The sequence below is a fragment of the Schistocerca serialis genome, chromosome 2 (genome assembly GCF_023864345.2).
Source record: "Schistocerca serialis cubense isolate TAMUIC-IGC-003099 chromosome 2, iqSchSeri2.2, whole genome shotgun sequence".
Taxonomy (NCBI): Eukaryota; Metazoa; Arthropoda; class Insecta; order Orthoptera; family Acrididae; genus Schistocerca; species Schistocerca serialis.
In genome coordinates, this window is record NC_064639.1 from 867,509,538 (window position 1) to 867,524,912 (window position 15,375).

The following is a 15,375-nucleotide window of genomic DNA, read 5'->3' on the forward strand; positions in this document are numbered from 1 at the left end:
AACTGTGCGAATAGCGCATGGGAAGATGATTATCTGTGAGCCTCTGTATTGGCTCTAATTTCTCGATTTTTTTCCTCATATTCATTAGACGAGACATGTGTAGATGGAAGCAATATGTTGTCTGACTCTTCCCGAAAAGTGCTCTCTCGAAATTTCGATAGTACATTTCTCCGTGATGCACAACGCCTCTCATGTAAAGTCTGCCGTCTGTCGTTTGTTGAGCATCTCCATAACGCTCTCGTCCCGACTAAACGATCCCGCGACGAAACGTTTGCTCCTCGTTGGATCTTCTCTACTTTTCTGTCAGTCCCATCTGGCAGGGATCCCAGATAGATGAACAATACTCATGAATGGGTCGAACAAACGCCTTATAAGCCATTTCCCTCGTAGATGATTTACATTTCCTAAAAATTCTTCTTAAGAATCAAAGTCTGGCATCTGCTTTTCCCACTTAAGATCATTCCAGATGGTTACTACTAGATATTTTACGGCAGATACTGTTTCCAGAGGTTTGTCGTCAATAGTGTAGCTACAAGTAGTGGATTTCTTTTTCTGTGTATGTAAATCTGAAGCCTCCAGACTGGGCTGCGTGCAACGACCAGGTCCAATGCAGGTCCACAAGGATGCCTGAAAAGTGTGTGTAGTGACTACAAACTGCTAAAATATGTAAATAAAAACTATGTATAAACTCCCTGAGAAATGTTGTGATAACAGTAATGTGACTTACTTAAATTAATTAACAACCATCTACTTTGATACACCTGATGCAAGAATTTAGGTTAATCAAAGAAGAAGAGTAGCAGAGTAACTGTGTTCCTCTTTTTGTTTAATAGAGTTGTGTTCCTTTTTATGTGCATCATTAATAATTTTGTTGTTTGAAATGTTTCATGTACCCTGCCACCGGCTGGCAAGTGGCAAGCCATAAGTTTCTACCCTGAATAACCTACCCAAATGAACTTCAAACCTTGCCTGAAATCCATCCACCTGCCCCAGTTCATTGTATCCCACTGTATCAATGTACATCCACTTAATGATGTACAAATACTACGAAATATTGTTGTTAAACACAAACTTTTTTGTAATCATTTTGTGTCAAAAATTTCCAACTGTAACATCTTGAAAGAAAAGTTCAAATCAATGTTCGAAAATTTAGTAAAACTCTAAAGTCATGTTTCAAAATGTATGAAAAGGAATAGACATGTAATGTCACATTTAAACTGTTTCTGTATCTGAAACACACTCTAATTTTTAGGAAAAGTACTCTTTACAATGAAAATGCTGAAATTGTAAAAAAAGTTAATTAAATGTGAATTTGTAATAGAAAAATTCTGTGCAAGTAAATGTTTCATGAAGCTGAAGGTCTCCTCCTTAATTTTGCCAGGTTTTCCATAGAAACTGCAGCTGAATTGGGAGGCAAATACATACATAAATACTATCCAGGTTTTGTCAGAAGCATCCAGTCTCATGAACAGCCATAATCAGTACAGATACTGAGTCACATAACTCGTGAAATATCATCATTGTTGTGATGCTAATGGAAATTTATATCAGAAACTAATAGACTACACTCTGAATGTTTCAGAAAGAAAAATGATCTTCACTGTGTAATATTTATCTCTTTTCAAAATGAACAATAAAATTGAGATGGTACTGATAAAATGTGTCCACAACCACTATAAGAGAACGAAATCTGTTAAATGTCGTAAATAAAACGAAAAATCATAGTAGCAAGCGGATGTAGAATGGTTTGCTCCTCGGCTATCATCAATAATCCAAGCCTCTCGTCATTGGAGGCAAATGTAATATGTCTGTTTTAAAATGTATTTAAAATATGTACAAGTGTCCACGTGGCTTGGTAGCAATATCTTTACGTTCAGCGGCTGCCATCCAGAGAAGCTATATCAGTTTTCAATCTAGGGGTTTTGTGCATCCACTCACTAGTTCTTTATGTATTATAAAATTATTTGTAAATCGGCTTGGGAGCCCTGTTCTTCTTGGCTTCTGCCCACTTCTTCCTGAGTTAGTCTTGCCAACTTCCTCTTCATAACTGATGAATGTAGTTGCTCAGGTATGATATACAGAAGTGACAGTAAAAAGTGTTATCTTAAATGTGTGTTCTTCTTTAGTAATATGCAGTTGAACCACGACTTTTATCTAAAGGACTTAACTTGACATCACCTTCCGTGACATATGAAATTTAGCAAATATCCTTCGGCTATTCAAATATAATTCATTTAAGGAGCCTTCAGCTCTATTTGCACGTATATTTACTATGTTCTCAGCTTCAAGTTCTTATCTGCTGTGCAGGATTGCTAATGAAGTTCACAACACAAATTAGAGCCTACATTCCTTTACAAAGTCTGATACCCAAAGTTTATAAGTATTATCACAAAATTTAGCTTTATTATCACCATGTAGGGCTGGCGAGGTGGTGTAATGCAATAATGTGAAATAGTGCCTAAGAATTTTTCTAAAGTTGTTTCTCTTGTAAGATTGTCTCCTTTTAAAGAACCAAGACTTTTATATACTTACAATCTCTCACAGTATGAATTGGGTTTTTTTATTGAACTAATGAGGTTTATGAAGGGAATGGGTGAACCAGAAGGATCTTCACCAAAATTTCTTCAGGTTACCACATTTCCACAGATCACTTCTGCATTGAGTTTACTTAAAGTAGTTTCAGGGAAACTAATTATAATGTCCATAACTGATTGTGTGATGTAATGTTTGTAAGCACTGTCTTACAGGAACCCAAATGACATCATGTGGAATGCAATAGTACTGTTTTATAAAATGGCACTCACATCTATGTAACACACACATGTAAATTGTGATCTTTTTTGCTTTTTGTGTCATATCTTATATGTGAGTGTGCAGTAAAAGAGACAGAGTGGACACACTTTCAGGTGCATAATGTTACATTTTAAATTCTGACCATAAACTGGCTTACAAGCAATTAACACTTCTGCATACATTGTTACATGAGTTTAGTAACCACTACTTTTCATATACCATAGTTGTTTGAATAAATGAAGGGTACACCTATTGAGAACTGAGTTGATCAGAAATGTTAAATATTGATCATAAAATTTGTTACAGTTCTTACATGGCAGTAAGGACAGAGCAAGTACAAAGAAGACCAATGCTATCACTATGATCAACAATGGCTGGCAGAATTTGACACACTTTAGTTCACATTATTGAATGCACTGGACAGCATTTCTTAAACTTGCTAGTCCAGCCAGATATGAGCCTCTTAGTGAGATAGTGAGTGTACTTTTATCTACCATGGACTCATGGTCAATGACTGATGATGTGTCAGACACCAAACTTAGTAGCTCTGAACCAAACACTAATCATTGTGATGAGATAAAACTATGTATTTTTATTGGGCTTGAGCCCACATGCATAGTGCTCTTCCAATTTAGAGGCAATTAAGTACTGTAAATGGATCAATTCAAATAATTAACTTGCCACTGGTTCCTCTCAACTCCCACCAAATCCCACAGTCACTCTCACGCAGTACTGCCCCCTGAAAAAAGGGACAGCTGATTTGGTCAAATAGAAGTGTTGCATCTGAATGAAATATCTTGCTCTTTTACTGTAACAAACACAAATCATCAATTGTCCAACACAGGAAATGCCCCCAGTAAGAGTAAAAGACGGTATTGTATCTTTTTATGAATGTGAAATAAAATGTGAAAGTAAAAATTTTTACCAGTGATTAGATTCGTCATAAGTAAAGGCCAGCACAGATAAATGAAATTCTATCTACATACACAAGTCCCTTATCCACTTTTGCATCTGTGAGTGTTGTATCCAGATCCACAAGTATTAAAATTCCATAAGGCGGAATTCTGATTGTAGGCTTGCCCTTGGCTTGAATTTTCGTATGCTGAAGTCGGACTTCGTAATTTGCATACCTCTGACTCAGACAACGGTTCCCAACCTTTCTGAGATCGTTACCTCTGAGTGCAATCAGATATTAGCTAGTCAACCTTCCCCAAGATCATCAACATTAGCATATAGCTAACTGCAGAATGAAAAATAATGTTCCTTGAGCACTGTTATTTTTAAGAGGATGGAAGGTGAATGATATTTAGTTTCTGTAGGGTTTTTAATTGAAGTAGAAACTAATGAGTTGACTGTTATTGCTTTTTCTAAAAAAAATTTTTTTACATAATGGTGAAGCAATTCATCTATAAAGCTTTCTCAGAAAAGAAAGCTGACTCTCTACATTGAGGGTAAACACTTCTTACAAAACATACTTCCCTTGCACCTCTCCTCTTCCTAGTGACACTGTCTTCACCCCCATCCTGCACTTCCATTTACAGTCAACCAAATTAAAATTTATGCACAATACTTACCATTCATAAATAATTTGATGTAGGGGCTCCTTATTTCTGAACCAGTAGAAATTCAAATATTTCAAGCTGCAGTGCTTTGTATATGACTGCTGCCACTGCTGCTGCTATTACTACTATTACTACTAATAACAATAACAATAATAACAAAGATAATGATACTGTGTGGGATTTGCAGTGGTGTAGTAGTCATTACATAGTTACTGTTTTGTTTGTGTTTTCAATTAGTTTGTTTATTTATTGTGAAGAGAATAATGTAGTTCTTCCTGGTGCATTGTGGAAACTATCAACATTGCGAAGAAGGCATTTTCAGGAGACATTTAAACAAATCTGACGTAAATGTCTCAGTTTTGCTGTCATAGGTACATTATGCATATGTATGTCTATGGTGTATGTTTGTAGTGGGGTGGACCATGTTAGGGAGATGGTGATGATTTGTTCCTTTTACACAACATAACCTCCACCACGTTGTGTTGTGCCCTGATGCTAGTTTTGAAACAGAAAGTAATTATTGATAGCTTATGTTATCAGTTTTACAGTCTTACAAAACTGTGATAATAGTAAAGATCGTTACAAAATAATTTAGTTTTGGGACCAAGACACAATCGAAACCTTATGCTTTTAACCCTCAGAAAATTTCGTTTTCTCCTCATAGGGTATTTACCAGATTGGAAATCACTGAACTAAAAACATAGAGATCAGTCATGATCACACTTTAGTACTACATAGTATGTCATACTCTTGACACATTGCTTAAGTTACAACTTTTGGTCATAATTATTGGAAGGAATGGTTGATAATAATGTCTTAACTAGTAATAATTATTATCTATGGTTTGAAATATAAATAGACGAAAATCATAATACCGACACAGTCCTTTAGCTCTTGACCATGCATATGTAATCTTTGAACCTGTGCAGACCTATAGTCACAAGAAACTCGCAATTTTCCAAAGCTGCTTCCACAATATTCTATTTCGGGTTTGGTATTTGCTTTTTAAATTGTTCTTAATGCAAAAATAAGCAGAAGGAAACCATGTACTGATTAGACAGATTTTGTTAAAAAAAGTATTTCTCCTTAGGATCAAATAAATGATACACCAAAATCGTTCACACCTGTGGTTTACAAAGCTCCAGAGATGGAGATAATCTTTATTCTCACAGACAATCTATTTCTATTTGAGCTTTCTTGTAACCAGTAAAAGCAAATGAAGGACTTTGTATCCCTCTTAGCAAAGAACTGTCGACAAGAATATAAGAATATGGTCAAGATGATGAGCCACTTCTCGTTCACCTGTCCACAAGAAACTGCTACAGTTGTGTTTGGGGCTGGGACCCTTGTGCAACTGCCTCCACCACCAATTCGTTGACCTGTAAAAACAATTACATACATCAGCTGATAGAAAAAATCTTTTCACAGACTGTTGATGAAAGTAATTGTTTACATGACCAGTTTCGTACCATTTTCAAATGTGACATGGAAAGAAGTGTGTTGTAAGTCTCATGAATATGTTGTTAGACAACATAATCATTAAAATAATTAAGAGCCACATAGAATAATGTTATTGAATTTTAATCAAGCAATGGAACTAGCTGGCTCTAGATGTCAATATAGTGCAATGAATAATTTACAAATAGTGAAGGAGCTTTAGAATAGAATATAGCTTTCATGAACAAGTGGGGTGAATGGAATGGAGAGGAAGTGGGGTGGGAAATAGATAGGAAGGAAATAAATCTTCAAGGTACACAGGCCATTGTGTCTATACAATGGCGAGAGTTGAAACAGCCAATGAAGAAATACAAACATTTTAGGTTAGGTTTTACTGTGACTGTTATTGACATTAAATGGAACAACAAGTTTACTGTTACCAGTCAATGTTTATTTACATCCATGATGCGTTTCAAAGGTTTAAACTTGCATCATTAAGTGGATTTACATTTGTTGGTATGACAGTGTGAGTGTGTTGTGTTACAATTTTTTGGAGGAACTTGTAGCACAGTCTAGTGGGAGAAACAAAACACTATTTCAGAACACGATTTTAGGTTTCTTTTGACAAAAAACTAGGTGTGCATCTAACAGTAAAAATAAAATAAGTAAAATAGAGTACCTCCAGTGGTCACAGGAAAACTATCTCGTGCAAGGATCATATAGCAGAGGAGAAACATTATCACAAAGCACAAAGAATATACATCATAAGAACATTATTACAGAATAAATTTTAAAGGATTTTGGAGATCCTAGTTTTCAGGTGTTGAATAAATATGTTGGAATACATATTTGATGTGGTATATAAATCAGATTTTGTCAGGTTAACATAGCTTGACCTTCATATCCATTTATATAACCAGGTGACATGTTACAACCTTTAAGTACAACAATTATGTTGGCTACAGTGGTAAATTATACACAAATAACAATTCTGATCAGGAATCACAGATAGAAATTAAAGGCTGGATGTAGAGCAAGAGGAAGACAAAGAGAAAGTGTGTGTGTGTGTGTGTGTGTGTGTGTGTGTGTGAGAGAGAGAGAGAGAGAGAGAGAGAGAGAGGATGGAGGGAGTGATTGGACGAGAGCAAACTTTCCAAAGCAGAGGTTCTTAGGATTATGTCTGTTACATGTAATAACTACCTAAAGGTTGGGGTACTACATTGGTTGATGCTTTAAAATATGCATATGGATGTACAGTTTGTGCCATTAGTTGATGTGCATATAGTTTCAAGCTGTCAGGGGGTACAAGCTGTTGGTGTGATGATGTATTTGTAAATGAGATGAGTCCCTTGGTCATTTGGGGGATGTCGTTGTAACATAACTAAGTATTTATGGTAAATATTAAGGTGTGTGTGTGTGTGTGTGTGTGTGTGTGTGTGTGTGTGTGTGTGTGTGTGTGTGTTTGTGTGCATGTGTTTGTTTGTGTGTATGTGCATTGCAAATTTAATTATATAGGCAGTTGCTGAAAACAGAGATGGTACTAATGTAAATATTGTCATTTTTGTCATTTAAGATGAATTCAGGTTCTTTTCTTTGGTATATGCATATTTGGAGTGTTTCAAGGACATCCAGTTTCTGTCTTTAGGTTGGATGTGTAGGATGCTGACACTTGTGTTGTTGACATGGAGTTTTGTTTCAGCATCCTACACATCCAACCTAAAGTTCATCCAGTAGTTCATTTTCAATTATATAAACACTGTTTCTCATAGATATTTGACTGGCTATACTAGCACTGTCAGTTGCACAACAGAGATTATTACATTTATATACCTTATGTACTGTACAATTGTACCCTTCTGTACATTAAGGGTTATCTGTCAGTTTTGTGCAATGCTGCTAAATTTTCATGATCGAGCTACACTACCTGGCAAATAATGTGAAGCACCCAAAGGTATGGTTGGATGTCAGTGGAACATCATACAGGTACACACATTTGATGGCTATGTAAATGATTGGGGTTGCATATCTCTGTGGCTGACGGAAAGGCCGCCACGGAGCTTTAGTGTCCTCTGTTACCAGATCTATAGAATATATAAGGGGAGTGAACAGTGTCAGATATTGAATGTTGTTCACTGTGGAGGACACGGAAATGACGTGTACACCTGTGAGATAGCATTATCGGCACCTGACAGAGTTTGAAAGAGGCCTCGCTGTGGGTCTCTGTTTGGACCGCTGTTTAAATAGTGCAATATAGAGATTTGTACGTCATTCAGATGAGACAGTGACCTGATGTAGGACCGTATGAGAATGTGAGGACATGCATGCTCGTTGTCAAGCTTCCAGTCAACCACTTCTGACCACCACAAGAGGGCACAACCATATAGTGCACCAAGCACATCGATGCCACTTCATGTCTGCTCCTGCCATCCATACAACTTTCTGTGTATACATGCACCACTGGCCGATGAATAGCAAAAGCCAGACTAGGGAACCAGCATTCCATGCATAGGCTGCTGTTATCATCACATCACAAATGGCTGCATCTCGAGCGGTGTACAGTGATAAATCATAGGTGCTACCCAGGATGACTATCATTGGTGAGTACGGTGGCGACCTAGGGAGAGTTCCCATGCTTCCAATGTTTTCGAGACAGTGGTGTTATTCCTGGCACCATGTTGTAGGGTGACAACTGGTAGTGAATGGGGGAACTGGCTGGCACAATGGTATGCCACATACATCCTCCATCCTCACATGTTGTCCCTCGTGGGACAGTACCATGGTACCATTTTTCAAAAAACAGTACTCGTCCCCACATGCCACATGACTCTATGACTGTGTGTTTGCTGTTGAGCTACTCCCATCGCTAGCAGGATGCCCAGATCTGTCCCCAATAGAAGATGTGCAGGAACTGCTCAGACAATCACTCCATCCCAGGGCGAGTATCCAGGGTATCAAGGACCAGCTACAGCAGCTGCGGGCCAGCTTGCCTCAAGAGAGGACACAATGGCTGTATGACGCCCTTCCCAACTGAATCAGTGTGTCCATCCATGTCAGAGGGTATGCAGTATCATACTGATAAGTAGGCTCATGCTGCTAAGTTCTTTGTAAGTCTGACTCGGTTTTATAACCACTGAAACAGCATTACATATGCTCTCAGTCTTGTGAAATTTCTTTTCATTTCCTGCTCCCCTTCTGAGTGCTTCGGCGTTTTTGTGAGGGGGTGTATATATTACTACAGTTTCTGTTGTAAACCTTTACGACAGATGAACAGGCCACCTTAGATGCAAATGAAAGTATCTATTAAGTCATTCATATCATCATCAACACTGTAATTATAGTCGGCGGTTTGACTTACATGGCTCAGTATGAGCCTCCTCTACAATCTTCTGTACATTTCAAGCACCAACTGTATGTATCTGTGCAGCTCCTGTTTACTTCCTAACGCCCTTGCCCACCTTTTTTTAAGCAATCATCTCAGTCTTTACTTCTTTCCTGGAATCCAGCAGATCTACCACACGTTCACCTGGCTACATCTTCCGTTCGTTTCTATTTAATTTTCATTACAGTCATAATTTCTCTTCTCTGGGCAATTTTTTTGTTTTGCTGTCTCTGGTAGTAACTCACTGAGAAATTGACACTTCTTTGAAAGGTTTTCTTATTAAACATCCATGTTTCACCAAATATCTCAGATATATAGAAAACTTTGCTTTGAAAACCATATTTAGTTTTCAAAATGTACTCCAGACAATTTTTTCAATCTATTCATTTATTTCAATTCCATACAGTGGTTGTCTTCAAATCACTTAAATATTAAAACTGAATAGCAGACTATATGTTTTCATTGCCAATTTGCGCTACTTTTGTTTTGCCTGTACATTACTTTAATTGAATTGTAGTTTCAGAAGAGATCTGACCACACTGGAAAATTTTATATTCATTCCATAATAGTAAGGCATAGATGTTGAAATCGTATTTTAAACTATAAGACGTTTCTAGGGGCAGATGTGGCATCTGCCCATAATTAATTGGTTATGAACTCCAGATTAAAACTTAGGAAATTACCAAAAAGTAGGAAGTCAAGGACATGAGAGCTGAATAAACAGAACGAGCCAGAGGTTGCTGAGGCTTTCAAAGGAAGCATTAGATAACAAGTGATTGAAACAAAAGAAAGAAATACAGTAGATGACGAAATATTGGCATTGAGAGCCGAAATAGTGAAGCAGCATAGGATAAAATAGGTAGGAAAAAAGCAATTCCTAGAAGAACACACTGGAATCACAAGAGGTGCTGAATTTAATTTATGAAAGGAGAAAACATAAAAATACAATAAATGAAGCAAGCAGAAAGGAACATAGTCACCTAAGAAATCAAATTAACCGAAAATGCAAACTGGGTAAGCAGTAATGGCTAGACAATAAATGCAAGGCTGTAGAAGCGTACAGGATTGGGCAATACACATATATTCTACCTACAGAAAAATTAGAGGGACTTCTGTAGGAAAGACAAGAACTTGTATGAATATCAGGAGCTCGAAATGCAAGGAAGTGCTAAGCAAAGAAGGGATAGCTGAAAGATAAGAGGAGTGTATAGAGGGGACTACACAAGGGAAATGAACTTAAAGGCAAAGGGAAGAGCAAATTGATGAAGACAACACACTGAGATATGATGCTGCAAAAAGAATTTAACAGTACTCCGAAAGGTCCCTGAAATAGACCACATTTCATCAGAAATATTGACATTTTAAGAATAACAAGCCATTACAGAAATATTCCACATGATGTGCAAGATGTATGATCCAGGTGATATGCCCACAGTCTCAAGAAGAATGTAATAATTTAAATCCCAAAGAAAATCAATTGCTGATAGTTCTGAATAATACAGAACGATCAGCTTAATCACTCATGATTGCAAAATATTAAGATGAGCTGTTTATAGAGGAACAGAAAAACACGTAAAAGCTGACCTCCGTGATCAGTTTGTGTTCTGGAGAAATGCAGAAACATGTATGGCAATACAGACCCTACGACTTACCTTAGAAGATGAGTTGAGGAAAGGGAAATCCACGATTTTAGCACTTACAGACTTACAGAAAGCTTTTGACAATGTTGACTGTAAAATACGAAAAAGCGAAAATACGAGTTTTCCTTTTATTTAACAGTTGGTACAAAATTACTTCACAGAGAGCATTCACCCCATCATCATGGTCCCTAGGAGTTGGGCTGCAACGCCACCAGAGACGATTTATCGAGGGATGTAGAGAGGTTTTGGGCTTATCAACACTTTGCTATTTGCGAGGGACAATTGTGTGCCACCAATGACTGATTCTACAGCCACTTCAGCCTCCATCTAAAAATTTACGACAGTGAGATTGAGCTGCGACCTCAACTTGATACGAGGGATAATACTGCCACTATATGGAAATTCTTAAGTAGATTTATATTCGGGTATCTAGTGCACTTTGCACAAATTTTGAAATTATTAAAAACAGTAAAATTGCACTAGAAACATGATTTTATTAAAAGATCAGTAAACAATAACAAAAAATAGCCATCTCATGTACATGTATAAAAATTACCAGTTCTATTGATAATTATCATACTTCATAATTTTGGCCTATGTTTTCATGCATTTTTTGAATATTTTCTTATTTTAAAGTTTTTTCACTACTTCCTTCGAAAATGTCGTCAAATGGCCAATTGTCCCCTATAACTTTTCAAAAATTTCAAGGAATAGTCATGAAAATTCAAGCAAAAACATAAAAAATACATTTCAAGAAAATAACTTCCAAACTGAAAATTCTATATCAAGAAATTCATTGTAATTACCTTGTTTCTCTCTTCCTTTGTATCTCAAATTAATATTTTTATTTTCAAAAACTAAAAACCTCATTAACTTTTAGTTTCAAAATTTCTTTGACAAAATAATTTAAAATTCATTGTTGAGATCCATACAAATTTTTCCTCCATATTTTGTATTTAGGTAATCTCATCCATTAATGTTACATAAAACATAATAGAGTTTCTTAAACAGTTTCATAATACTGGAACATATTAGTTCAACAAATTTTCTATCTCACTTTTCAGCTGAAATGGACATTAATGTTTTTAGCACACTTTTTAACTCAAATGGACAGTGAAATTAAACGAACTAAATTAACCCTTTTTAAAACATTTTTCAAAATATTCGCTCTTTTTACAAACTTTTTCACCACTTTATCAAGCATTGTCGTATTTTTCTCGAACATTTAACATCTGATTAACCAACTGCTGGACAACACAAATGGACAGGAGTGATAAAAAAATGTGGCATCAAGTGTAAATGAGGGTAAATGAAGTAAATAACTGTAAATGAATTAAAAGGAAGTTAAATGAATGAAAAATGAAGGCAAATGATTAAAAACTGTGGGTAAATGAACATAAATGGCTCCTCCACTAAGATAATAAAAATTGACAACACAATGAGCTACTACACACAATACAAAAAATGAACAACAACATATGGAAAACAAAAAATTGACAACAAAAAAATCATATGACATCAAATGCACATCAAAACGTCATGTACCATCAATAGGACAGCAAAAGTGGACAATAAAGGATTAACAAATGGAGATCAAAAAGTTATGCACCATAAAACAAACAGAAAAACAGGGTAACAAAAATAATAACCATCAAAAGGACAACAAAAATTAACACCAAAAATTCATGTGCAATCAAATGGACAATTATTTAAATACAAAGATAAATAAAGGTAAAAGAATAAAAACTGATGTAAATGAAGGAAAATAAATACAAAATTGAAGTAAATGAATAGAAACCTGAAGTAAGTGAGAAAGAATTTTGGTAACTGAACGAAAAATTAAGCAAATGAAACAAAACAGAAGGGGAAAAATGAAAGTTGAGGTAAATAAACGAAATATTGAAGCAAGGAAGATAAATGAACACAATTAAATACAAGATTCATGTATAAGAACAGAAAATTTAGCATTAGAACGTAAGGTAAATGACATAACTAAATGAAAGCTTAAGAAAATCATTGGTAAATGAAGGGAAATTAATGAAAATGAAGGTAAATGACGATAATTTAATAACATGCATATACAAGAAAGGTAAATTATGGTAAAGAAACGTAAATAAATGCAAAATAGGGATAAATAACATAAATGAATGAACATTCAAGTTAAATGTGGTTAAATGAGTGAAAAATTAAGGTAAATGTTGGTAAATCAACCAGAAATTCAAGTAAACTATGCTAAAAAAATGTAAATGAATAAAAAATTAAGCCAAGGAAGGAAGATGTTACAAAACTCAGGGTAATTAATGAAAAATTGTGGTAAATAAATAAAAAATTGAGGTTAATACATGGGTAATTGAGAATGCAAAGCAGAAGAAAATTATGGTAAAAAAGATAAATTACAGTAAATGATTGTAAATTAATGTAAAATCAATGTAAATGATAGTAAATGAATGTAAATAAATGAAAAATTAAGATAAATGATGGTAAACCAAAGTAAGTGAACAAAAAAGGAAGGTTAATGAATACAAATTTGATATAAATGACTAAGAAATTGAGATAAATGAGTAATAAGATGACGTAAGTGAATTACAAATTGACATAGAGGAATTAATAACTTAGGCAGATGAATAAAAAAATAAAAACTACATGTATAAAAGGTTAATAAATAAAAATTAAGATAGATGAATGAAAAATGATGCTAAGGTACTTTAAATGAATGTTTCCTTCAGGCAACAAAAATTGATACTAATAATAATAGGTTTTTATTTTGTATATATTAAATAGACAACTATTTTGACAACACACAGCAGACCATAAAAATGTACTAAATATAATGTGGTTAATCAAATGAATGAATATAGGAACAAGTTAGACAAAATATGAGTGGTCTGTAATTTATGTGTAAAAAGGGTCAGCTTAACAGATATTATTCAAAGAAAATCTATAATGAAGGTGACATACACAGTTCTTTGGATGGTATTGGACAGGTATAAAAATTGTGCTAAATGAGAGCTAAAAAGCTATAACAGAATATGAGAAAAATTTTGCTAAAATCAGACCAGTTGGTAAGAAATGCTTAAGCTATGATCGTGTTTGTAGATATTATTTTTAAAAATTTGGTAACAAGCAGAATAAATTGAACAACATTGACACTGACAATAATAATGAGAACAGACTTAAAAAGACATACCAAACGTAATTGACAATGAGCTAAACAACAAGAAACTAATAACAACAACAACAATGAAAGTTCGAAAATTTGTTCATTGTGTAAGCATATAAAAAATTTAGAACCTTTTGTAAAAAATCAGGGAATGATACATCAGTTTGTGGATTTTGTAGAAAGTTAAGAAGATCATCAAATATAACTAAATAAAAGTATATTATAAAATTTACACCTCTCCAGATTGGAGAGATTGAAAGGAAACGAAAAATCATCTATATTTACTGATGCAGCAAGTTCACATTCTCATAATTTTATCATCTAAGAAAACTTGGCAATTAATTATGGTAAATGAAGATGAATAATGAAAGAATATAAATTAATGAGAAATTATGTTAAACAAAGGAAACTGAACATAAATTAACTGAAAATAGAAGTAAAACATAGAAAAATAAATACAAATTAATGAAAAATGATGATAAGTGAAGGTAAATGAACATAAATTAATGAGAAATAATGGCAAATGAGGATGAATAAATGTTAATGAAAGAACAAAGAAGGTAAATGAAGGTAAATAAATAAATATATATATATATATATATATATATATATATATGTGTGTGTGTGTGTGTGTGTGTGTGTGTGTGTGTGTGTGTGTGTGTGTGTGAGTGTGTGTGTGTGTGTGTGTGTGTGTGTGTGTGTGTGTGTGTGTGTGTGTGTGTGAATGAAGTTAAATGGTAGTAAATCAAAATAAGTCAATAAAGAATAACCATAAATCAATAAAAAATCAAGGTACAGTGATTGTTGTTGTTGTTGCGGTCTTCAGTCCTGAGACTGGATTGATGCAGCTCTCCATGCTACTCTATCCTGTGCAAGCTTCTTCATCTCCCAGTACTTACGGCAACCTACGTCCTCCTGAATCTGCTTAGTGTATGCATCTCTTGGTCTCCCTCTATGATTTTTACCCTCCACGCTGCCCTCCAATGCTAAATTTGTGATCCCTTGATGCCTCATAACATGTCCTACCAACCGGTCCCTTCTTCTTGTCAAATTGTGCCACAAACTCCTCTTCTCTCCACTTCTATTCAATACCTCCTCATTTGTTATGTGATCTTCCCATCTAATCTTCAGCATTCTTCTGTAACACCACATTTCGAAAGCTTCTATTCTCTTCTTGTCCAAACTATTTATCGCTTTTGTTTCACTTCCGTACATGGCTACACTCCATACAAATACTTTCAGAAACGACTTCCTGACACTTAAATCTATACTCGATGTTAAAAAATTTCTCTTCTTCAGAAACGCTTTTCTTGCCATTGCCAGTCTACATTTTATATCCTCCTGCTTCGACCATCATCAGTTATTTTGCTCCCCAAACAGCAAAACTCATTTGCTACTTTAACC

The 15,375-nt window shown here is 34.9% G+C and overlaps 1 protein-coding gene across 2 annotated transcripts in view; it reads right to left on the bottom strand.

Moving 5' to 3' along the window:
- Positions 1-5,480: 5,480 nt before the first annotated feature.
- The window catches only part of LOC126455993 (farnesol dehydrogenase-like), an 85,834-nt gene continuing 75,939 nt past the window's right edge, over positions 5,481-15,375 (bottom strand). For both annotated transcript variants that reach the window (XM_050091751.1, XM_050091750.1), the window contains one exon: positions 5,481-5,734. In XM_050091751.1, coding sequence (XP_049947708.1) covers positions 5,675-5,734 — 60 coding nt within the window. In that variant the 3' untranslated portion in view covers positions 5,481-5,674. The remainder of the gene's footprint in view (positions 5,735-15,375) is intronic.